This window comes from Lepisma saccharinum, chromosome 5 (genome assembly GCF_977018435.1).
Source record: "Lepisma saccharinum chromosome 5, izLepSacc3.1, whole genome shotgun sequence".
In the NCBI taxonomy this organism is placed as follows: domain Eukaryota; kingdom Metazoa; phylum Arthropoda; class Insecta; order Zygentoma; family Lepismatidae; genus Lepisma; species Lepisma saccharinum.
The window spans coordinates 15,424,986-15,451,054 of NC_139233.1; the positions used below are offsets into that span (position 1 = coordinate 15,424,986).

The 26,069-nt window shown below is 39.4% G+C and overlaps 1 protein-coding gene across 1 annotated transcript in view; it reads left to right on the forward strand.

Annotated features, from left to right (window-relative positions):
- The first annotated feature begins 311 nt into the window (after positions 1–311).
- Positions 312–26,069, forward strand: part of Nup153 (nucleoporin 153) — a 41,090-nt gene continuing 15,332 nt past the window's right edge. The window contains exons 1-6 of the mRNA XM_083122196.1: positions 312–527; positions 6,531–6,792; positions 9,045–9,224; positions 10,570–10,734; positions 20,612–20,730; positions 25,751–25,876. Of these exons, the coding sequence (XP_082978322.1) occupies positions 459–527; positions 6,531–6,792; positions 9,045–9,224; positions 10,570–10,734; positions 20,612–20,730; positions 25,751–25,876 (921 nt within the window). The 5' untranslated portion in view covers positions 312–458. The remainder of the gene's footprint in view (positions 528–6,530; positions 6,793–9,044; positions 9,225–10,569; positions 10,735–20,611; positions 20,731–25,750; positions 25,877–26,069) is intronic.

Genomic DNA, 26,069 nt, shown 5'->3' on the forward strand with positions numbered 1-26,069 from the left:
CCCCAGTGTGAGTTTACTACCCACCCCCCCGAGAAAAAAATCCTATGGTCACCCTTGTGTGACACGGGGAAAATGTCTACTCTCAAGCCATCTCTGTAGACAGCGTTAGGCGACGAAGGAAATTCAATCATTTTATGGAGTGTTACCAAACAATATTACATCATTCAGGCGTTTACTGAAATTAAAATTTCATCATATCCGATGGGTGTGTAATGGCTTACTTCATTCTCAATTTGACTATGACCTGCGGTCTGCACAGAGCCTTGTCTTTGTTCAATACTTGAAGCATGATGGTCCTCATGTGTCACGTGGATGCGGGAACCAACGAAATTTTACGAAGAGTGTCGCCATATTTCTCGGCAAGGGAGAATCAGGGGAGAAAAGGGAAAAGTCGCGAGGAAATATTTTAGGATGTGTGTTCAAAATTTGTAATAGTGTATTTTGGTAAGGTACACGTAATGGCTAAAGACCGTATAAATACAAAAATCAAGAAGTCACAATCTTCTAAACCCTACGATGTGTCGAATGTAAGTATAATGTAGTTTCACAAAATTGCGCGCTTGGAAAGGTGTTAAAAATAACGCATGATAGTGTGCTCTACATTGAGTTTTTATCATTGCATATATGCTTAGTGAAATAAAAGTTACTGTTAAAAGTACAAATAAATATTGTATATCCTCATTTATTACAATTGTGTTTAAACTAGAGTGTTGAAAATAGTAATTAGAATGTAATTCACTGGACATAAAACTTGAGTCATCAGCATTGAAATATCATTGTGCTTTATTGGAAAGCTAGGCAAGCTAGTCGTGGCGATGGTATTCGTGTTGTCTTGTAATTATAGTGTACATTTCATGTAAGGATAGTTTTTACTTTTTTTAAGAAATGTAACCAAGTACTTTTCCAAGTAGGCCTATGTTGGACAGTCGACTATCTGTGTGTTTAATAAGAAGCATGTCTTTTTTTTTTCTTTCTTTTTGCATGCCGATTGTTTATTATGCGAGTCTTTGATCTTTTGTGCATTCTTGTTATATAAGGTACAAAAACTCAACATCTTATATGTTATTGAAAGAGAATTCGAAAATTCTCGAGGTAAAAATATTTCGGGTCGAAAGCTTATAATCCGTAAAAAAATGCGGGAGGTCTAGCTTCCGATTGATGATCGTCCTTGCTCTACATATAAATTTGCTACATATATACATGCACATGTTATGGATGCTAAGTGCATCTGGTTCAGGTTACGATTGTGTAACTCTAATAACATCATGCTACATATACGCTTTTTACATAATTCAAATTTTAATCCTGTCCATGAGCATGCCAAACTGGTTTTCTGTTCTGATTGTTTAATTCCGAACTAATGGTATGCACCATTTTTTTTTTTTGTTCATGCTTTTTGTTTCAGCTTAAGGACTACTTGCGGCCCAAGTTCATTTTGTTTATTTGTGATTTCATTATGCTAGGCATGCATTTTTTACATCCTTAAATTTCCAATTATGTCTGTTAAAACATACTGCAGTTTTAGTGATTACTTACTGCGCGTTTCCTTGAATATGGATTTTCACTTCCATATATAATTCTTTACTTGCCACCAGACATTCATTTACTGTTGTCTTAGTTACAGGTATGACTTATCACACGTAAGTCACATGTATTTTGACGCAAGCTCGGAATGTTTTCATGGTTAGGTTAGGCTTGTTAAGTTTAAATCTGTTAGCATAAATACACCGGTAAATGTCTGTTATATCGGAGACACTTTAAAATCTGTTATTTTGTGTTTCGGATGGTTCGTACTTATCAATTATGTATTGCGGAACATAGTTGAAGATGCCATTATGCTTTTTACACGAAAATAACTTCAATTTTTCACATTACGAGTAATTCTTTTGGTTTCTTTCTTCCGTTGCGGAGCATACAATATGGTGCGCACAGCTGTGGATCATCGCGCGTCGTGCTTGTGTTTTGTCGATTTGGAGTGGGTATGCAGTGTTTCAACCTTCTTAACCGAAAAATACCTACTTTTGTGTTCATTATGTCATCACAAACCATTCATGATAGCCCCACGATCCATTGACGGATAGCCCCAGAAACCATTCACGAAAGCCCCAAAAACCATTCACGATAGCACCATGGACCATTTCCGGCAAGGTTAGGTTAGGTAAGCATAGTTTAAAAAAATTCTTGTAAAAAAAGGCACGTTTGGAAACACTGGCGAGACCACGTGACTTTCGACGCTCGCACCATCTGCAGGTACATAATGGAAACAACGGCATGATGTTGTCGCTTTGCACAAAATGCAAGTTTATTATATCAAGAGTGCTTATTTCTTGTTGTGCAGCATTCTACGGTGCGAAAATACCTCCACGAACTTTCAAAATGCTACAGAAACTCATTTCCACAAGTAGTTTCTTCTGTAAAAAGGAAGAAATGTGTGTCTGATATAACAGACATTTACCAATACACCATATTTAGCCTTAACAATGAAACCATTTAATGTGACATCAGAAGACAAAGTATGGTGCTTGACGGAGAAGGTAATTTGATGCTTAAGGTTGGAGTAGAATACTCACCCACTACTATTATTCAATATTTTAACCAACTTTTAATTATCACAATTTTCAAGCATCGGTGAGAGTAACAGTTTAAAGTGGTATTGGATTAGCGCTAATTTAGGACCATGTTGTAATGATGAGAATCCTAAACCCTTACACTTAAGCTAACCATGAAAGCATTTAGGGATGTCGTTTGAATGCTAAGATCCGCAAACCTGAACTGCCTAGCCTAAGAGTGAAAGCATTGATATATTATTTGAATGATAAGGGCTTTAAACCCAACCTGCCTAACCTAATTATGAATGCATTTAGGAATGTTAGTTTCACACAGCCTGTATCTATTACACACCTCTTAAATCTGCAAACATTTCTCAATGTATTGGAATGTACACAATAGCTTAAGTTCATGTTAAACTACCCTATTCAGAAACCCCTATGCACACAACCTAGATGGTTGCAGTAGTCCATAATCAAGACAATCTTAAATGAATGGCTGGTGGCAAGAATATAACCTAAGTGAGTATACGGAAGTGAAAAACCATTCTCCAGCAGAAGAAAATAATCCTAATAATGGTAAATATGCGATATCACCCAGACAGATTTCTTCAAATTTACAGGAGAAACTACTTACTGAAATCAGTTTCTGTAGCATTGTCGAAGTTCTTCGAGGTATTTTCTTTTGCGGAAACTGAAAATTTCACTGTAGAATGCTGCAGAACAAAAAATAATCACTTTTTATGTAAGGAACTTGCATTTTCTGAGGTTATGATGTTGTTTCCATTACGTACCTGCAGATGGTGCAAGCGTCGAAAGTCACGTGGTCTCGCCAGTGTCTCCATTCATGCCTTTTTCGTATGAGAATTTTTTCTTTTAACTATGCTTACCTAACCTAACCTTTCCGGAAATGGTTCATGGGGCTATCGTGAATGGTTTTTGGGGCTATCCTTATGATGACATAATGAACACGAAAGTAGGTAGTTTTTGGTGATGAAGGTTGAAATACTGCATACCCACTCCAAATCTACAAAACACAAGCACGACACATGATGATCCATGACGAGTGCACACCATATTGTCTGTTACCCAAGCGGAACAAAGACTACAAATAATGACTCGTAATATCTAAAGGTGACAGTATTTTATGGAAAAAGGCATAACTTCACCTTAAAGAATCTTCAGCAATGCAGAATAGGTAAATATCAATGCCAAAATTACTGAAATAAATGAATGAGAGGTGTTCAGGCGATATTGCATAATTACCTAAATGGTACTACTTTCGTATAGGTGAAACACCTATAAATCATTTATTTCACACTTTTTTACATTGCTAACGTACTATTCTGCATTGCAGAACATTTCTAGCTGTAATAATGAATTTCTTACGAAAATAATGTCTTATATCTTACATTTACGAGTACTTACTGTTCTTCGTTATTTTGATTCTGTAACACATTATGGCGGTAGCGTACTGGTTCATCGCACGTTGTGAGAGAGTTGTGTCGATTTATGCAGTGTTGCAACCTTGTTCACCAAAAAATACCTACTGTCGTGCCCAGATTTGAAATTATGCTAATACCTCGCAAACCATTTCCCATAAGGTTAGATTAGGTTCGGTAAGTTTAGGCAAGCATAGCTTAAAAAAAAAAAATTAAAATACTCGACACTTCATGTTATAGTGGAAACACGGCGAGGTTTGAAACGCTTACTGGGGGTTACGTCATGTAGCTAACATACAGAACATTGTGCTCACGTGCAGAAAGCAAATGGCGGGAGCAGCAATAACAACAATATTTTCACATATAAACCAATGATTTCACATTAAAATGGATCAAAACTACATTCCCGAACTTCAACAACGCTAAAGAAAATGATTTGCATAATTACTTTCTTACGTAAAAAGTAAGGAATATGTTTCCGCTATACGAAAGTGTTACCACGTAAATAAAAATCGATCCATGTAAAAAATGTCGGAGCGATTTTACAATACCGGGAATTTCTCCATTTTGTTTGAAATTTGGCATACTCACTAAATTAGGGCTCCTAATCACGAATCTGAACTTAAAATTTGGTGCTCACGTGTCAAACTTGCAAAATAAGAGGGTCAGTCATCGCAACCGACAATGCACAATTGCTCATTATTTATCGCAAGATTTTCAGTTTCGAATACTTAAAGAACGAAATATATATATTCCTGATATTACTACGACCCTAAAAAATTTTAACTGTTTCCTAACCTAGCCTAACCTAACCACGCGCCAATGGTTCATGGGGCTAGCCATAATTCAGGAATTTCTATACGTGTGCGCCAAATTTTAAGTGCAGATTCATGATTAGGAGGCCCAAATTAGTAAGTATCCGAAATTTCAAACAAATTGGAGAAATTCCCTGTATTGTTAAATTATACCAAAATGCCTATGTACCATGATTAATTTGGAATTACATACTCGGATCTTGGGCCTAGTGCCCCTACATGCTTAATGTGTCCAATTTACATGTTGGTCCATGTAACCCACGGTTTCTTTTTATTTTGTTGAAAATCGATGCATTTGTTTATTGGCCAAAGGTTACTCAAAATCCAAACTATCGGATTTTTCTCTAGTAGTTTCTGATACATTGGAGGTCAAAATTGTACCTGTTTTCACACAAAACAGACTGTGTCTTCGTTTCCAGGTGCTCTATTTCACTATGGTGGCCTATAAATCAATAATTTCGCACTGGCTGCTGTGGCTCAGTCTGTAACGCGTCTGACTACCATGGTAAAGGTCCCGATTTCGATCCCCGACCGGTTGAATTCCGGGAACGTTTCCAACGTTGGAAGCGGCTCCGGTGCCCACTCAGCGTCGAATAACATGGGTACCTGGGGGAAACCCTGCGGGGTAAAGGTGGTCAGGGGCATGGTGCTGATCACATCATCCCCTCTGACGACCAGATCAAGAAAGTGTGGGACGTTAACCCCACACTCCCTATACGTCTTCATGGCATGGTGCTAAGCACAGGGGAACACTTTACCTATTTCACTATGACATAACACTTTTTTTGCGTTGAATTCTCCACAGATTTCAAGACACTCATAAAAAATGTGATAGCTGCAATGGTTTGGAAAATATAACAGATAAAGCTAATATTGTCGATATTTTGAAAATTGTGGTCAACCTTCCCCACAAAACATAAGGCGGACCTTATGATCACAGACACTGATCAGTTTACACAGTCTCAAATACATGTTTTTACCCGAAAATTGTCAAGTTTTGACTTTTAGTACCTTAGGAACGAACTACAAACAAACAAAAAAATTGTTTTTGGATTTTTAGTTAACCTTTGGTCAATAAATGGACACATTTTTATGAAAATCCTAAAACATGGGTATATTTTATGTTTCTACTAGATGTAAACTTTGATTCTGCCTGTATGGTGGTGTTAAATTTACCACCAAAAACAATCAAGTGCGAATTTCTTGCCACTACCATGGAACACATGAGTTTTTTTTTGGGGGGGGGGGGGTGCATTTTTGCCCACTGTGTCTGTGTTGATTGGCAAATGGAAAGGGGTGCACCATGTGACTTTGGGAGAAGGTCTGATATAGTACCCGAGATAAAAAAGGGGGACCAAATTACCGAGGGCTCCAGGAGACTAAAACACATTCGGATCCTTTAATGACCAAATTAAAATATTAACATCCATCTTGAGTTTGGGAACAAAGAGTGATAAGTGCAAACGAACGCAAATATCTTTCTACCTTTTAATATATAGAAGTATAGACTTTGAAAGCTACAATAGAGAAAGTAATAATGAGTGCATTATGCATTTAAATTTCTATGTACCGTATGGTTTTGATTGCGATGCTACTGGAATTGACTCCAAAAGATTTGATCTTGTGCACACCTTGGGAGTCAAATGCGTCCAAAATTTATCATCTTAGTTTGAGCACTAATTATGTATGCCTTCCTGTTTTGTATAAAATTGTTTTTTTTTTTTCAGTCATTCGTCAAGCGAGTTGCATCTCGTGTGTCAGAACTTTTGCCACAATCATTTACCAAGTGGTGGTCCCCTTCAAGTGAGTGCCCCATTAGTGAAAATGAGAACAGAGAAAATCTCAATTGCAAAGAAGACGAAGATGATGACACTGTGGATATCACATCCTTTGCTCCACCTCTGAAACGTGCCAAGATACCGTTGCCACAGTCAAGATACCCCATATCTACAAGAAGGTTCCCGGCCTCATGTTCAACAGATGAGCAAGGTAGAGTAGTGAATAGTATTAATGTGATATGATAATTTTATATTGTCCCAATAATGGAATAATAGTTAGGGACCTGGAAAATTTACTTATAAAAATATGAGAAATAATCCATAAATGCAAAATATTGCAGACAAATCATGTGAAATTTTGATTAAAATTCTATGTATATTTATGCAATTGATATGTAACCTTTAGCGGTCGAATGGGAGATACATCTCCCACCAATTGGTATACCTGTTGAGGATGGATGGTAGTTTCTGTCGTGTTCTATGCAAAAGCTTCATATTGTATTTTTATTTTCTTGGTCCATTTCAATACACAACCAAATCCTGTTTTGAGAACTTTTTTTTTCTGTTTATCTGAGAGAGTATGTGTGTGTACAGCTTACGGTTTTAGAAGAGATATCTGGCTGGGCCATGTAGTTAAACACTGTGTTCTGTATTTTTCTTGCACGCAACAAGTTTTCATAAAACTCTCCACTTTAAGGTCCATCATAAGATGGGGCAAGACATTTTGAACCTGACTGTCCCAAGTCCCATAAATTTCAGTCACCTACAGCCCGAGTTACGTTTCTCGAAGAAACACCGGGAGACAACACGTCTCAAAATATACTCGAGAACCCTTTCATAATTGTTCTGTCTTTTTTTATTTGCCACAGTGTTGATGGCTGAGTTGTTGTTGTCTTGGGAAAACAATGGGTGTTAAATTCATCTCAATATACACAATGACCCTTCATTGTCATGGACGTTCTCGAACATTGTGAGTGTCAGTCATTTTTAGTTCTTATATGTTGCAGTGATATATCATCATAATTCTGTGTAGAAATATTCAGTATATTTTTCCCTGTACTCATATATACTGTATACGCATTATAAAAAATAGTTTAATATTAGACACAGCTAATTCTGTCTTTTTCCTTCCGCTAGCAGTTAGTTTAGCAACAATGCCAAAGCAATGGCTGCGAATTGGCTGAACTCACGTTCCAACTAAAAGCGTACACTGTATATTAAAAACTAAGCTAAACAAGAATACCGTAGTTTCTCGAATTGAAGACGCCATGGAATCTAAGGTGCACCTGAATTTTCGCCTAATTTTTTTCAGAAAAAAAGAAAATTCTTCGAATTTAAGGTGCAGGAATATGCACAAAGACGTTCATATTTTAACCTTTGCAGTGTTTATTTAAACATTTATAGGGTACGTGTTTATTTGTTTACAAATACGGTATACAGTACTTTACCTTGCAACATCGGTAACTTCTGTTTTTACAATTTTTTTTGTCAATATCACTCTTCACTTTTAGCATCACTTTCACCATAACTCTCACCATCAGCAGAAGAATCCATTGCAGGGCTCAGGTCAGAATCAGGTTCACTTGTCTTCTCCCACAACAGGTTGTCCCCATTGAGACCATTGGCCTGGCAACACTTCTTGAAAGATTTTATTATGGTGTTAGCAGAAACCTCTTCCCAGGCATCGGAAATCCAGTGAGCCCTAGATGCCCTTTTGATCTTCCCTGAAGGCGTGGTCTTCAGTTGTCAACCAAGCTTCGTACCGCTTACGCACATTAGCTTTGAATGGTTTGTTTATTAACACGTCCAGGGGCTGTAGTTGGATCATCATGCCTCCTGGAATTACTACTACACGGAATCTCGGCTAACAAAGTTTTCATGCTTTCCATGATGTGGCCCTTAAATGAATCCTGAACAAGTTTGTTTAGTTTGCACAGAAGAGCTCCAGGTCATCTTTTCCACACACTTTTCATCCGGTCTTTTATGAGTTCCTCTGGAACCTGTTTGTGTCAGGTTGCTGATGTAAATTGAATATAAAAACTATAACCATTATACACTAGTAGATTATTATGCATCACAGCTTTGTGCAGACTCTTCTACTTGACCCAGCACATGATTGATTATCCAGAACAACTGTTTTTTTCTTAATTTTTCATATCCCATACAGTTAATATAATGAAGTACATAATTATTTAATTAGCTTTTACAAACCTTGTTGAAGAAAAAGCTTTAAAACATGGAGGAAAATGTCAGTCAAAGTTTATGTTGTGGGGCCTATTATGAAAATCTCATATTTGGAATTAACGCAAATTTTGTGGGACGTTCACTAACTAGTTCAACTCTTTCCTTCTGATGCCCATACTTCAGTTCCCCTTTTTTTGTTGTCGTTGTTCCCATTTTATACTCGCAAATGATAATTTATGGTATGTAATGGTGAAGAAGTAACAGATTTTATTTTTGCAGGGGATGCTACTTTTCATGATCGGTCATCAATCCCCAATCTGAATCACGATCCTTTTGTGGATGATTCACTTGCTGGTCCCAGTGGTGCCCATAATATTCGCTACCCAATATCATCAACTCCTGCAAGACCAGAGGATGTTGGTTTGTTCCAGCAACCTGAAAGAAATGTCCAGATCAATGGTGAGTAGTTATAGAAGCAGCCAGAATTATTTAAAAAGTTATATGCAATGCGAAGGAATCTGGCTGTAAACTTTGCTTGCAGCTTAGCTGTAAACTTGACTTGCTTAGGATTAAATATGTAATTTTAATTATGCCTAGTAGCCTACTCGTTTTCTGGTCCCTTCTCATAGTCTGTTTGTGAGTGCATTTGAATGAGGTGATGTTAAATAACTTTTGTTATTGAATGTATTTGTGCTCTGCTCAATATCATTCTATGAGATACGTATATATTGTAAATTGTACATTCACTGCACCATTTGCAACTGTTGGCTGTCACTTCCCTGTTGCAGGAACAACAATTCTTCTTTATCTGTCAGCGTTTTATACACCACATTGTTTTTAATTAAACTTGCAGACTTACTTGAAAGATTGCAGTGGCATATTATCCCATGCTGTTTGTTTTACCGCCAGCCATAAACGATATATGTAGAAGTGTTCAAATTTGGAGTTGTCAGTCTTGCCTGCATAGGTGTTTTATATCTGTTATGACTTGGTCAAGTGACCAAAAAATTTCAACTTCGAATTAAACGACTTCGAGTTGTCTGAACTTTTCAAGATGGCGCCTGTTTTTTAGGTGTAAATAAATTACAGTATAAATTACCCCATAATGAATGATTTATACTTGGTAATGCTCACAAAATAATCTTTGTATGTACTGTATAATAATATTGTAAGTTTTAATTAAATTGTGAAAGAAATCACAAAGTGAGTGCATGGAGCTTACACGGATACAAAGTTCCTAGGAGACTATAACACCATTTTTCCTGTGTAGTTATGCAACCTGTTATGCACAGGATGCACAATGTGGGGAAGGAAAATAGAAAATGAAAATATTTTCACCAAAAAGAGTTTTAAGAAACTATTTTATTTTCATTCTGCACACTCGTTGCTCTTCCACGAAATTCTTATAATTCTGGTTCTTGAGAGACCTGTTTGCACTGAAATCTACGGAAAAGAAAACAATCTCGTTTATTGCAAGCAAAACTCGAAGAATCTTGAAAAACTTTCTGGGAAACCAGGACAAAACGTCGCAGAAAAAATAAAAACCACTAAAAATAACATATTATTTTTCATTGTAAATGTTTTGTGAAGAACATGAGCAATTTATTCACCCATCTCCATATAACCACGTGATTGCAACCATTTTTGCTTTGGAGAAAATAAATTCATATTTACACATTTCGAGAAAATTTTATAATTGTTTTGTGTATCTTTCCTAGAATAGACTAACCAGGTGAAAATATCCAAACACTTGCGTCAGGTCTTATTTCCTTCTGATACTAAGTACATATTTTCCTGTACCTAGGTGATGATCAGTCTGACAGCAGTGAATCAACCAGTGGATGTTCGTCACTTGTTCCTCAAGCAGACAGACATGAGACAAGTAAGAACACCAGTCTTCTGTTATTTCAAAATAAAACTCAAGGAAAGGAGCACTGCACAAAGAGACTTTCTTTGAGCAGCATTGAAGGTAAGATATGTACAATAGAAATAATGTACGAGTAGCATGCAAAAAAAAAAAGGGCTGATTGGTTATTACAAAGAATAAAATCAAGCAAGAAAATTTTTATTTTGATGCTGTACAAGTGCATACCCTGGCTATTTTTCTACATAGTCACCATAATGCTCCAAGCATTTTTGGTACTGTGGAACAAGTTTACGTAGACCCTCTGCGTAGAAATCTGCACCTGGGATCTCAGCCAGTAGAGAACTGATGTCTTGAGAACTTCACTATCATCGAAACGTTGCGGAGCAAGCCTTTTTGAGGTGGAGGAACCGAAAGTAATCACTTGGGGCAAGATCGGAACTGTATGATGGGTGATTAAAACATTTCCATCGGAATTTTTGAATTGTCGCAACAGTACGGTCAGCTGTGTGTGGGCGGGTGTTGTCATGAATAAGCAGAATTCCAGGCCGTTAAATTCCTCTTCGCCGGTTTTGGATGGCACATCACAGATTAGACAGTGTTTGGCAATACAAGTCTGCTGTGATGGTTTGTCTTGGTTCCAGGAATTCCACGAGGATTACACCTTTTGGGTCCCAAAACCCGGTTGCCATGATTTTACGATTTGATGGTATTTGCTTGAATTTCTTTGGATTTGGTGAATCTGAGTGACACCATTGCATGCATTGCTGCTTCGACTCACCAGTGACGTACGATATCCAGGTTTCGTCTCCAGTCACTATGTGAGAAAACAGTCATCCCATCCTTCTCCCAGCGGCCCAAAATATGACATACTGATTTCATTCTTTCATCTTTGTGAGTGTTTGTCAACATTTTTGGCACCCACCTTGCACATAGTTTGTGATAACCCAGATTGTCCGATGCAATTCGGTGCAATGTTTTATCAGACACCTAGATCAGTAATGGTGAATCGGCGATTGGATTGCACTTTCTTATCAATATGTTGCACAATGTTGTCCGTCTGAACACTAGGCCTGTCACTCCGCTCGTCATCATGAACATTTGAACGTCCTTCCCGAAAAGCACGGCACCATTGTCTTACCACCTTTCCTTCACTTATTACTGTTGATCCGTAAATGGCACACAATTCCGAATGAATGTCAGCTGCACTCAGTCCTTTTGTGTTGAGAAATCTAATCAGTGACCTCACCTCGCATTTGGCGGGATTTTCTATTACAGCAGCCATTTCAACTTCCTGCTACTCGCACGTACGCACCACCACACTGAGAAATGTACAGGTATTGGACAAAATAATGGAAAAACGAGTCGGAAGTTGGACATATTTTAAATGTGCCTGGTAATACTGAGGTGGCCACGGTGGCTCAGTCGGTAACGCGTCTGACTACCATGCTAAAGGTCCCGGGTTCGATCCCCGGCCGGTTCAAATCCGGGAACTTTTCTAACGGTGGAAGCGGCCCCGGTGCCTACCCAGCGTCGAATAACATGGGTACCTGGGGGGTAAAGGCGGTCAGGGGCATGATGCTGATCACATCACCCCCACTCACGACCGGATCAAGAAAGTGTGGGGCGTTACCCCCACACCCCCTATACGCCTTCATGGCGTGGTGTTAAGCACAGGGGAACACTTTACCTTTTTACCTGGTAATACTGAGTACGGCGGAAATGAACCTTCTCTTGTTTGTTGCAGTTAGTATGGACTGTGCACTGACAGTAGAGTGAGGCAGTGTGGTAGTACACGTTGTTCAGGTATAGTGAGTGACCAGTATAGCCGAACTGACTGAGTTTGAAAGAGGTCGAATTGTTGGTGCCCGTTTCACTGGAGCATCTGTGAGCAAAACAGCGAAGTTATGCGGTGTAACACGAGGCACGGTCTCGAAAGTCATGACCGCATACACAGTGCACGGTGAAACAGGGTCTGCTAAGCACAATAGTGGTTGAAAGACGAAGCTGCAGGAAAGAAACCGCCGGGCCTTGAAGCGTATTGTGACATTGCAGAAGAAAACAATGGCCTCCAAATTGACTACAGAACTTAATCAGCACCTAAACACCCCGTGTCAAGCAAAACAGTGAGGCGGGAACTGTATCAAATAGGTATCGATGGGCGTGTTGCTATTGCCAAGTCCCTAATAACTGAGCCGAGTGCTCGAAGGTGACGTGCATGATGCAATGACCACAAAACGTGGACGTTGGAGGACTGGAAATATGTCATTTGGTCAGACTAGGCAACCTTTACCCTCTTCCCCACTACTGGATGCATCTTTGTATGGGGAACACCCTCGGCAGCATACGATGTGGACTGTCACTGCCCGACTGTCACATTCACAGTCGGGTCTCATAAGCAGTGTATAGAGAACTCTTGGGTAACCAGATCCACCTAATGGTGCAAACCTTATTTCCAAACCGGAATGCCATCTTCCAGGAAGATAATGCCCCCATTCATACTGCTGGCACTGTTCAACAGTGGTTTCCAGTGCATGCTGATGAGGTTCAACATCTTCCCTGACCCACCCAGTCCCCAGACCTGAATATCATCGAGCCTCTGTGGCCTGTTTTGGAAACCAGGGTTCGGCGTCGATTTCCACCTCCTTCGCCTCTACCTCAGCTGGAGACTGTGCTGCATGAAGAATGGCTTCAAATTCCACTCACCACCATTCAGGACTTGTATCGGTTTTTTCCGTCCCGAATCCAAGTTGTATTGCATGCTAAAGGTGGCCCAACACCGTATTAATACATGATGTTCCGACTTCCACAGGTGTTTCCATTATTTTGTCCAATACCTGTACCTCTGTTGCAGGCACATAATACTAAAGTATGCTTCCGTGCACGTGCAGCTTCATCAGTGTTGCCAGTCCCAAGTAAAAAATTATTGGTCCTTTTTTTGACGTGATTCGTATATTGGTCTAGGATGAGAAAAAAATGCAAGAAAGGCAGATAAATGAAGGAGGGTACAGTAAACACTTACCACACAAGAATAAAGACGTTGGTATTTCGTGGAATAGACTGCATTTCCACAGGAGGAAAACAAGGTAGCACAGTGTCACATAGTACGTGGGCACAGAATACTGTTGCCAGAAACAGTTGATAGGTAATGAATGTTAACGTACTTTCACCAGTGTTTACTGCATGCTGGGTGGGTAGATTTTGGGAAGGAAGAGAAAGGATTATTGGTTGGCTACGTTGAGTCTGGGGGGATATAGTGGAGTGCATGCCTGATATCTGATATATATAGCCCCTTTCCCATTGCCTGCAGCAAGACGTGTCTGTGATTGGGGGGGGGGGGGTAAATGATGGATAATGGCAACAAGGAAGCAGTTGTTGAAAGTGATGTTATGGCTGTTGGTATGGATGGTGACTGTGAAGTCTTGAGTTTTGGGTGGGGGAAGGATGGTTGTTGATCCTGAGGTTCAGGGGCTGGAGGTTTCACCCAGGTGACAGATGAGGTTGGATGAGTGCCAGGTGCCCTTAGGGTGAAGGGTGAACTCACCTGCAGTGGTAGGGTGGGGAGGTGATGAGTATGGGGCAGGTCTTGCACCTGGATTTGTTGCACTTGTGGGCCAAGGGGAGTGGGGTGGAAGGGGTGGGTGTGTTGTGGACTAAGATGTTCTTGAGGGTTTTTTGGGGGCAGGGGGCAATGGAAGATGATCCTAGGTATGTCCCGAAAGATGTCCCTGGTGTCAGGATCACTGTGAAGGAGGAGGGAGTGGAGAGTGTGTTTAATTTTCATAAGGTGAGGGTGGTATTGTGTGATCAGCTGCAGGGTTGGTTTTGGATTGTTTGGGGTGGGGGTGGGAGATGGCTCTAGTGATTTTTGTTGATGAGGGTGGAGGGGCTGCCACGGTTGGTTAGGACTTGGTGCAGACGTAGGTTGTAGTTTTGGCAGGATGAGGGGGATGAGTTGAAGTGTTGCCCTCTGAGAGCTAAGGAAAATGGTATGGCTTTTTTGGTGTGGTAGGGGTGTGAGCTGGAATAGTGGAGATACTGGAGGTAGTTGTTCAGTTTGATATGTATGGTCTCCCGCAATGTGGATGTCCACATCTAGGAAGGTCACTTGGTCTCTGGAGTGGAACTAGGTGAATTTGAGGGTGGTGAAATCATTCAGTTGGTTTAGGAAAGTAGTGAGGGAGGGTTCACCATGTGTCCGGAGGAGGAAAATGTCATCTATGTATCTTAGCCAGAGGAGTGGTTTCAGTTGTTGTGAGTCAAGGAATTCATGTTCCATCCTGCCCATGAATAGGTTGGCATAAGAGGGACCCATTTTGGTACCCATGGCTGTGCCACGTATCTGCATTTAATGCTTGTCTCCGAAGCAGAAGTTTTTGCAGGTAAGTACAAGGTTGGCTAGTTGTATCAGGAAGTGGGTTGTGGGGTTTGGGTCGGCTGTTAAGGAATGAATCCGTGACACGGAGGCCATGGGCATGGGGATGTTGGTGTAGATGGAGGTGACATCAACTGTGCTGAGGATGGTTTTGGGTGGTTGAGATGTTAGTTTGTGGATAATGTCCAGGAAGTGGTTGGTATCACAGAGGTAGGAGGGCAGAGCTTGGACGAGGGATTGGAGGTTGGAGTCTAGAAAGGCTGATATATGTTCGGTGGGTGAATTATAGCTAAACACAATGGGTCTCCCACGGTTGTTCAGTTTGTTTCGCAGCAGTATGGTCAGCTGTGTGTGGGCAGGCGTTGTCATGAATAGGCAAAATCCAGGTTAAAATTGTGCAGTCGTTGCTCTTCCATGAAATTCTTACAATTCTAGTTCATGAGAAACCTGTTTGCACTGAGACCTACGGAAAGGAAAACTATCTCTCGTTTATTGAAACGGAAACTTGAAGAAGAATCTTGACAGCAGTCACTGGCACCAGCAAAAGTCAGGAGATAATAGGACAAAATGAATGTTGGATTTTATTTGGGTTTATTAGAGCATTCTCCGTTACAGGATTAACTGGTAAAATAAGATCTCTAGCTAGGGAGACACAACACAACCTTTCTCGGCACCAGACAAAAGAAAGAAAGAAAAAAAGAAAAAGCGGGGTTTTAAATTTTGTTCTGGTTTGGCTGTCTAAAAATGTATCGTGAAAAAAGGTCACGTTTTCTTTGCTTCAGCCAACTACATATTCATCCTCCCGTCCCCCTTTCCAGGAAGCAGTCCAAACTCTTCTTAGACTTGCATTGTAATCTGCCCTGAAAAAGGAAACATGCTGCTTGCTATCTGTTCGCACCGAATGGAGATCCGAGGACCGTTAAACAGCACCACTCTCGATATCAATCGGGTTTGGATTCCACTTTAAACTGTATATTTAGTCCTGATTAGTCAATCAGCATAAAGTGACCTCAATACAAGTATTCTGAAACTTGCGCATTTTCAGATATCAAAATTGAACATTGTTATTTACTCTCACGTTAATCGACTATTTATTATAGGGTTTAGGAGTATTCTGGAGGTCAAGCACTCTCTCCGCCAAAACTTTACCTCTTGAATAACTTTTTTATTTTTTTATTCATATCAGCATCATTGAGCATTGTGGGATTTATTTTTTTATAGCATGTGAATGGTTCCGAATAAAAGTGGCAATTCTATCAAACTTTGTTTTAACTCTTGTTTTTCTTTCTGGAGATCTAATTTCGTTATTGTCAAATCAAAACAGCTTTGCGAGATTCAAAACAAGGTCCCTTTTTCCTTCACGCTGGATGAGTCATTGCTGTTATCGGCAAGGGGCAGCTTTGTAGATGCTAGAGGAAACACTGGCACCAGCTGCGGAGTAAACACAATGAGACCGGCTGCAGTGTTGCCACATTAAGGAAAATTTCTCTTTTTGAAGGGAAATTTGGAGCTAATTTTAAGTGAAAAGGGAAATTCGATGAAAAATAGCTAATTTTCAGGGAAATTTTAAGACATACTCAACATTAATTATATTAAACATTATAAGGGATTTCAGTTTTGAAAGTGAGAACTTCTTTTTTTTTATTTTGTTGTATAATTTGTTCTGAGAGGAAGGGTGGAATTTGGGTTGGTCTACATCTGGCTACCGGCCATTGACCATTCACCCTTATGTGCCGGCTTTGGGAGTGGGAGTCTGAGGGTATTGTTTATGTAAAGCTTGCCGCGGTTCTTTGAATTTTGCCTGAAACATTGCACATGAAAACCATAATGTTCCCTTTGTCGCAAACTATCTTTACTTCAGTCTGCATTGGACACTGGGTAATTCGTGTGCGAGTGTTTGGTGGAAGGTTGTACCCGTCTTGCACAATGGAAGATCCAGGGAAGCAAAGGAAACAATCTGCATCTCCAGAATATGTTAGAAAATGTCGTGGGGAATTATCGGAAGATGAAAAAACACCGCGGAAACAAGTTAAAAAATTCCGTGCGGAGTTGCAAGAAGATCCGCAAAGATTGGCTTCAACCAGTGGAAAACTATGACTGCAAGTGTAAGTTCGTAGCATGTAATGTTGTGCTAAATTGTGGGAGAAGTGAATTAGAAAAGCATGCTAAATAACAGAAACATAGCAACAACATGTAAATGTTCCAAAGTACACCCTCCATGAAATCTTTTGCAAAAAAATCCAAGACTAGTGACCACGATAACGCGGTAAAGGAGGCGGAAATAAAAATTGCTACTTTTTTGCCGAACATAACTTAGCGTTTCATGTTGTTGATCACTTAGTTCCTGTCTTGAAAGATGTGTTTCGCGACTCCAAAATTGAAGAAGATTTGACTCTGAAAAGGACGAAGTGCACGGCTCTAGTAAAAAATGTAGTGGCTCGTGTGGAAACAGACTTAAGGAAGTGTTAAAACAAGTTCCGTTTTCAGTTTTAGTAGATGAGAGCATGGACATTTCGTCTGGGAAGACAATGTGTGTCATGGCCCAATATGTGTCCCCTATTAATGGCCTTGTTAGAACTAGTACAACTAGATGCGAAAAATTGTTCCGATGAACTGATATACACTGCGTTCAGGAACTGCCTGGAGCAAATTGATAATCCTGTAAAGAATGTAATTGGCCTAGCGTGTGATGGAGCGAGTGTCATGGTCGGATCGAAAAAATCATTCTCGACTCTGCTTGAAAAGGACTGCAATAAATTAATTCTCATGCGCTGCATTTGCCATTCTTCGGCGTATTTGGCAAGCAAAGCATGTGAAAAGGTTCCGCGAACTCCAGATCTTCTTCGTGCCATAGCGTCATACTTTTCTCATAGTGCGAAACGTTGCGCACAACTTGTTGCATTTCAAGAATATATGGACTCTGAAAAGAAAAAATTCTTGAAATTGTCTGGCTTTCCTTGCAACAATCTCTTACTGAATTTTAGATAACCGGATTGTTCTGCAAAGCTACTTTTGTGTTGCAGTTTTCGAAGATAAGCTTAAATCGGTTGAATTTATTTCAGCAGAACTAAATAATCAATACACTAAAGCATTTGTGTTGTTTCTAAAAGTTTGTGTAAAGTAATGTACGTATATAGACAACTACAAAGCGAGTTCTGTGTGTGTGTATAACTTAGTTTCGTAATAGTGTTATGTGCGATGTTATAGGCAACAATGTGCAAGTGACCAACAATACCTCTCAGACTCAATGGATTAAATTTTAATAATAGACTTGCTGTGTTTTATAAGTTTCCACATAATATGTGAAATTTACGAGAATGGAAATAGAATACAGAGTAGAACATTTGCTCAGGTATATATATATATATATTGGATAAAAGCAAGGAGGGCCAAAAGGGCTAAGTGAAAATCAAATAAGGTAAAAGGAAACACTCACCGGACAGTAGGAAAATTCAAAATTTTCGCTAATTTATAGCATCATCGGTGTGAGAAGAAACAGAAGACGGAACCGGTTCCGTCTTCTGTTTCTTCTCACACCGATGATGCTATAAATTAGCGAAAATTTTGAATCTTCCTACTGTCCGGTGAGTGTTTCCTTTTACCTTATTTGATTTTTATATATATATATATTATATTTTGATGGGAAAGCAAAATGTGTTTTCCACACAAACTCTTCATATTTAAATGAAGTGACGTTTCATCTGCGTCTCATTTTGTGTACAATATTTGTCATTTTCTTCTGATGGTGTGATAAGACAAGGGGCATTGTTCTCCCTAAATCCAATCTCTGTTCATGTGTTTTGCTTTTTACTGAAGAAAATCTTCAGTTGTCAGCTTTAATGTAATGTTCTAGTTTTCATCGCAAAACAAAAAAATTGGCTTGGTTTAGCCCTAAAAAAAGCAACATTTAAAAGTTATTGACTTTATTGTTCATTGATTTGGTTTATTTTACTTCGCTTTTCTGCCACTTTTGGCTAATTGCGAAGATGGGGATGAGTGAAGATATGATGAAATTGATGAATGGACACACACAAACAGCCATGTCCAGGCCGGGATTAGAATGTGCATAAATTTTGCATTTTGTGCATTTTTACCTTTTTTCGGGGGGTGGGGAACATCATTTTTTAAAGAAAAGTATTTTTGAGGGGATTTCCCCCCTTTCCCCCTCCATATGTACGCCGAATGTGCATAAATTATACATCGTCTGAATCTGTGATTCATTCTGCGTACAACGGTATATCTTTCATACCTCTAGGGCATTTAGTTTCTGAGCTATAGTCATTTCAAGGTACCGCTGCATTTTGATGCTTGAATCAGTGGCGTGCCCACCATTCCTTTTGGGGGTACAACTCAAGTTACATTGGTCATACGACAATGATGCAAATATTTTTCTGTTTCTTACATTCCAGCGATAATTTGTATGTGCATTTTGAACTTTTCATATCCTTTTTTGGGGGGAAGGGGGGGGGGGCGAAACCCCATTTTTTAAAAGAAAAAGTATTTTCAGGGGATTTCCTCCCTTTTTCCCTCCATATATACGCCGAATGTGCATAAATTATATATCGTCTGAATCTGTGATTCATTCTGCGTACAACGGTATATCGTTCATATCTCCAGGGCAAATAGTCTCTGAGCTAAAATCATTTCAAGGTACCCCTGCATTTTGAAGCTTGAATCAGTGGCGTGCCGACCATTCCTTTTGGGGGTACAACTCAAGTTACATTGGTCATATGATAATGCAAATATTTTCGTGTTCCTTACATGTCAGCGATCATTTCCATGTGCATATCGACACTGTCATGTACTTTTTTCTTGGGGGGAGGGTGGGGGAACCAATTTTTTTTTCCGGAATTTTGAGAGTTAGCCCCCTACCACATATATGCCGAATTTGCATAAATTTTATATAGTCTGAATCTCTGGTTCATTCTGCGTACAACGGTATATCATCATCTCTCTAGGGCAATTAGTCTCCGATCTACACTCATTTAATTGAAACTCTGCATTTTGCTCAAAATCGGCTCTGTACCGAGAGGCTTTCATGTGAAAATGGCCTTGGGTGCTAAAAGGTTAAGCGAAACCAGTTTTGCTGAAGGGTTTTGTAAACAACTTTGTATTAAAAATTATCCATATTTATATTTAGTCCATACCGAAATACATTAAAAATTCTATCTCATAGGCTGGGGAATGAGAAGAACTTCGGATTAAAGGGTTCTTCGTATTAACGAGGTTTGCCTGCAAATAGATACATATGGGAGACTAGGTTCGATTCCTGGGGTGGATAATCTAAGGTGGGAATTTTTCAGCATGAAATGGCTCTGGGGCTCACCCAGTCTGAAATCATGAAACCAATGGATCTCTGGGGGTTAAAGGTGGCCAGGGTGTGGTGCAGAACACATCATCTCCAAAAAATGGCAGAGATCGAAAATGTGTGAGGTAGGACCCCCACGTCCCCTAAATGTACCTTCATGGACCTTATCTAGTATACTAATTAAACATGTTGTGTATGGCTAGGGTAATATGTACTATGTAATATAATCTAAGGGTACGGAAACTTATCGGACTCTGTAGAACCCCATTTAACACACAATGAATTGTTTCTCATTGTAGGTACAAGATACCAAAACAGTGGACTGTTTGATTTGAGCAAATGTCCACAACCACAGCCCTCTGCATCAAGCAATCGCAGGCCATCATTCAGCATTTCACCATTTTCTTCTCCTGTCTGGGTAAGTTTATTTTACTTAGTACCTGAGCGTAACATTTTTTTTTTCTATAAGGGTTGCCCAAATGAAACTAAGACTTTTGTCGTAGCTTAAGTATGCAGAGCTTTGTGTTTGCTCTGGCAGATGACATTGTATGTAAGAAAGCATACATCTTATGCATATCTGGTATGGTCTGATGGCACAGTGTGTTGTTTACATGTGCAGAAGCATTTTCACAACGAATCCAAACGGACCCAGCGAGCAATTATTCAATTTTTGAAAGCAGAAGGTGTTAGTGGAGCCGAAATTTATCATGTGGAAGTCCTCGACCATCCTCCCTACAGCCCCGATCTCTTGCCATGCGACTACCACATCTGTGGGCCACTAAGAAATCATCTGAAGGGCTGCCTGCTCGTTAACGATGCTGAGGTCTGACGCTGTTGAATATTGGTTCCGCAGTCAACCACGGACATTCTTTGCTCAGGGTAACCATACCTTTGTGACGTGCTGAGACACTTGAGACAAGGTGACTATGTGTAGAGGATATGTCACCCATGGATCACCTTTACTTCCTGTATGTTCATATGTTCCAACCAATAAATCATTACAGAAAAATACCAAGTGTCTCACTTTCATTTGGGCAACCCTTATATGTACGTTTTCAGTTTTGGGTGAACAGTTTAATTTCTTTTTGTTGATTAAATTGGCACATGGAATTTTTAAATTGGGGAGTAGGTTATGGTGCACATGTCATGTTGACTGTGCCATACTTTTTTTCACTTTCTAGAAGATATTTGGTCTAGGAATTAATTCGTGCGGTTGTTACACACACATTGAAGCTGTAGTTCAAACACAAAATACATAAATACCTTAAGAAAAATATTGTTCTTCGCGAGCCACCACTTTCGCCCATCTGTCAGGCAAGTTACGGATTCCGTGGCGAAAGAAGTCCTCATCCTTTGAAGCGATCCAGTCAGAGACTCATTTTTCGATATCTTCTGAAGAAGTGAACCGCTGTCCAATCAAATCGTTATTCATGCAATCGAACAAGTAGTAGTCCGAAGGAGCAACATCTGGTGAATAGGGCGGGTGGGGTAAAACTTCCCATCCGACATTTTCTAAATAGGTTTTGATCGGTTTTGCGACATGTGGGCGAGCGTTATCATGTTGAAAAATAAGTTTATCATGTCTGTTCTCCCATTCTGGTCGTTTCCTGGCCAGAGCTTGCTTCAAATGCATTAATTGTCGTCGATAACGTTATCCATTAATAGTTTCACCCGGTTGCAGCAGCTCATAGTACACCACACCTTTCATATCCCACCATATGCACAGCATAACCTTTGCACAGTGAATATCTCGTTTCGGTTGTGATGGACCTGGTTCACCTGGCTTCACCCAGTCCTTTTTTCATTTCGGGTTCTCGTAATGGATCCACTTCTCATCACCAGTAACAATGCGATGCAAGAACCCCTTCCTTTTCTGCCTTTGAAGCAGCAATTCGCAAATGGTTTTTCGTCTTTCAACGTCTGTCTTTCAATTCATGTGGAACCCAATGTGACATCTTTTGAATCATTCCCATGGCTTTGAGGCGTTTGGAAACAGTTGTTTGATCAACGCCTAATGTTTCTGCAAGTTCTTCCTGCGTTTGACACGAATCCTGATCGAGCAATGCTCTCAATTCTTCGTCTTCAAATTTTTTTGGCTGTCCAGGTCGCTCTTGGTCTTCCAGGCCGAAATCACCACTTCTGAACCGTGCAAACCACTTCTGACACGTTAGCTCAGCTAGCGCATGATCACCATACACTTCCACCAAAATACGATGACTTTCGGTAGCACTTTTCTGCATGTTAAAGTAATGAAGCAGAACACACCGCAAAAACACTTTATCTGGCATGAACTGCGCCATGTTCAGTTGACTACAAAATGCTGTTGTTGATGGGTCAATCAACTGCCCTATACTACGAACGATGCGTGCTGACAGGAGTTTTCAACGCATGTGTGGCTACACGGAACTGTGGGACGATATGCTCATTACGCCATCTCTTGTCCAGGCGCACAAATTAATTCTTAGACCAAATACTTTGTGAATATTACAACTTCAGCCAGAAAGGCAATTTGAAATGTTTGAAGGGGAATCATTCTCCCTGTAGATATTGGAATCACTTTCATCTTCTGTTACATATCTAGTTTTCTTGCTTGTGTTTTATTCATATATTTTGTGGAAACCTGAGACAACATATGAGAATATAAGGGTTTTTCACGTGAAACAGAGAGAGCTGGCAACAATGCGAGTATTTGACATCGAGGCTAGATGATGGCAGCACTGTAGGGCTTGGTTTTTTCGTAGTAACAGAACATAATGTGCACAGTCTCTTGCATGCATCTGAGTAGAGGAGGAAGTGAAAGCAGAAGGGATGTGAAATGGATACGTCCAAGTCATTCAATTCATGTGCAAGGAAGGTGCTTCTGCGAGAAATGTTTCGGTGAATGCAAGCCGTGTACGAGGATGCATGTTTAAAAACAACTCTGAACGTTATTTTGCCGCTTAGAGAAATTCCGAAGTCCATCAATAACAAACTGGAAAACTGTCGCAAGGTGTGAGCATACTCCACGATAATGCATGTCCACACACTGCCGATGCAACGATGGATCCTCTGTGCCGTTATCGGTGGGATCTTTCCCCTTGCGACTTTCACACCTTTGGTCCACTGAAGAAGGCTGTGAAAGGTAAGCGTTTCGTCTCCGATCCAGCGGTTCAAGATGCTGTGGAAGAGTGGTTCAACACGCAACCATGTCCTTCTTTGCGGACAGTATCCAGAAACTTGTTTGGCATTGGTTCAGTTGCCTGAAGAGGGGGTTGCTTTTCTGTAGTCTCTGTTGAAGTAATACCAGTGTGCTATCTTTGTGATAAAACATATTAGTAGTATTAAGGCCCGGCAAGACCTTTGGCCTCTGCCATGGCAGCTGTTTTCGAATTTCCCTCTGGTTTTGGAAAACCACCATGATATTCCAAAATATGAAAAAAATACATCAGTTTAGAATTCCTTCTAGAGTATTCATGTGAATCTTCATGTGGTTTGCTTTCACTGTTTTCTACATATTATCAATAGTTTCATGGCTACATAAGCCTATTAAACTATTGAGAATATCTAAATCTATTTTAGATTTCGAGTAATGCATATTCAGATTCAACAACTCACTCCTGATAGAACAGTCTAGTTAATAATCTCACAGTTGAAATTTGTTACTGTAATTGACAGGATTAGCATAACCCTTCCTAGGAGCTGGGAAAAGTTTATTAAAATTAACTAATAAAATGGTTGAAAGCATGTTCAGCTAGTCTACAAATGAAGGGAAGAGGCAGGGAGGAGTTTCGAAAAATTATTTCTGTTTCTGTAACTAGTGAAGTTTGAATGTTATTGTGCATTATTGCTTTTGAACTTGGCTAGGGTTACCAGGTGCCCGTTTTTCCCCGGATATGTCCTACATTTTAGCCTTATGTCCGGCGTCCGGGAGGAATTTGAAAAATATCATAAATGTCCAAAAATGTGAGTGTCACATAATGTTCATTAAGAAAATATGTTAACAGAAAAAAATCATGTAAGTTACGCTTCCAAACTCAATAGTGAAATTTATTTTGATTCTGTCATTGCCCAAAAATTAAAAAGTTTTTCCTGCTATTAAACAAACTGGGAAACGGAAGCAATTAATGAACAAAGTTTTAGGACCACTTTCTGATAACATCACTGTTCAATGCCTGCGCAGAATTTCTGGCCTTGGGGTTTATACTGATGGAACAAGTTGTTGCCCATTCTTATTCAATATAATTTGATTGTAAAGCAGGGGTATAGAGAAAAAAGCTATTCTGGGTGTCTGCCAGTCAATAAAGTCATGGAAGTCAAGAAAAAGTAAAGAAATCAACAAGAAGTCAATAAAAAGGCAGTAAATTATTCTTGTGGTCAAGAATTCTTGCTATCATAATGACTGATGTAGTTTATTTTACTTCACTTCTTCTGTCCGTTTAGCTAATCACGAAGATGAGGCTGAATGATGGTAAGATAAGATGGATAAAGGGACAGTCACAAACACATAGGGACAACCGACACAAGCTCCACATAAGCTTATACTGGCTGTGAGTCCAGATGCCAAAGCCTCGCTTGTCTGCCAAACACAGTTCAGGATGCATTAATACGAGAAAGCAGATGTAATTCTCTTCTTAAATTCAGCTTCAGTTTTTATGTCAACTGGCCCTTTGGTAGGGGTTTTCATTAAATAAATAGTTATTTTCTTAATTACTAATATGTCCAACTTTACCTAAGTAGGGGTCGAATAAATAAACATTAATAAAAATGAATAAAAAGATCTGGAAAAGTACAGAAAAAGTCAAGAAATGTGGATGTTATATTTTGGTAGACACCCTGTTATTGAACTAAAAACTACCCAAGATGAAACTTTTGGAACCATTTTAAATTACGGTATTTGCTGAATATTTGTTTGCCATTACAGGTCATAATTCAAATGTTGAGAGAGTCATTACCATCAGCACAACAAACTCACGAGAGAAAGTATTTTTTCATAAAGTGTAAAATGTTTGGTACTGGTCCCTATAATTTCAGAGAGTTTGACTGTGCACTCGAACATAAATATACAGTACTTCTCTGAGAAGTACCACTTAAATCATGTAGTAAGAGGTGCATTGATTATTATGATGGCAAGTTTTGAAATTTTGCATTTAAAAATTCATTAAGAATTCAAGTGTAAGTTTTCAACTACTTTTAACGTGTTATCTAGAAATATGTATTATTTATTGAGAATGTTTTGTGTCCTACATTTTGACTTAATGTCCTACATTTTGGTACAGCATGTCCTACATTTCCCTTACAGCGATCGGATAACCCTAAACTTGGCAGATTAAGAATTACAATGGCAGGAGAATTCAATGTTCATTCATGATATACCTGGTGTGAGTTGATTAGTGTATAATTTTTGTATTCATATGTATACCTTGGTAAAGGTTCTCAAACTGCATGGTTGTTAATTCCAGGGAGGCGAGAAAACACACATAAAGGATCGTATAGTCAATTCACCATTTTATTCTGGAATGACAACGTATGGTGGTGCATCTGCATACCAGAAACATAAACACGATACCAGCAATTCATCATATGTGGTAAGTATGAAGTACTCGGTCAAGAAGTTCACATCTTAAATAGTGCATCTTTATAAAAAAAATTATGAATACTAATGATCTGATTGCTGGGAAGAAGCATGCTTCCAATGTGGTCACAAGGTATCTCAAGAATTATAAATAGCCTGTATTTATTGGATGCACATGCTGACTGATCTAAGTAAGTCATTCAAAA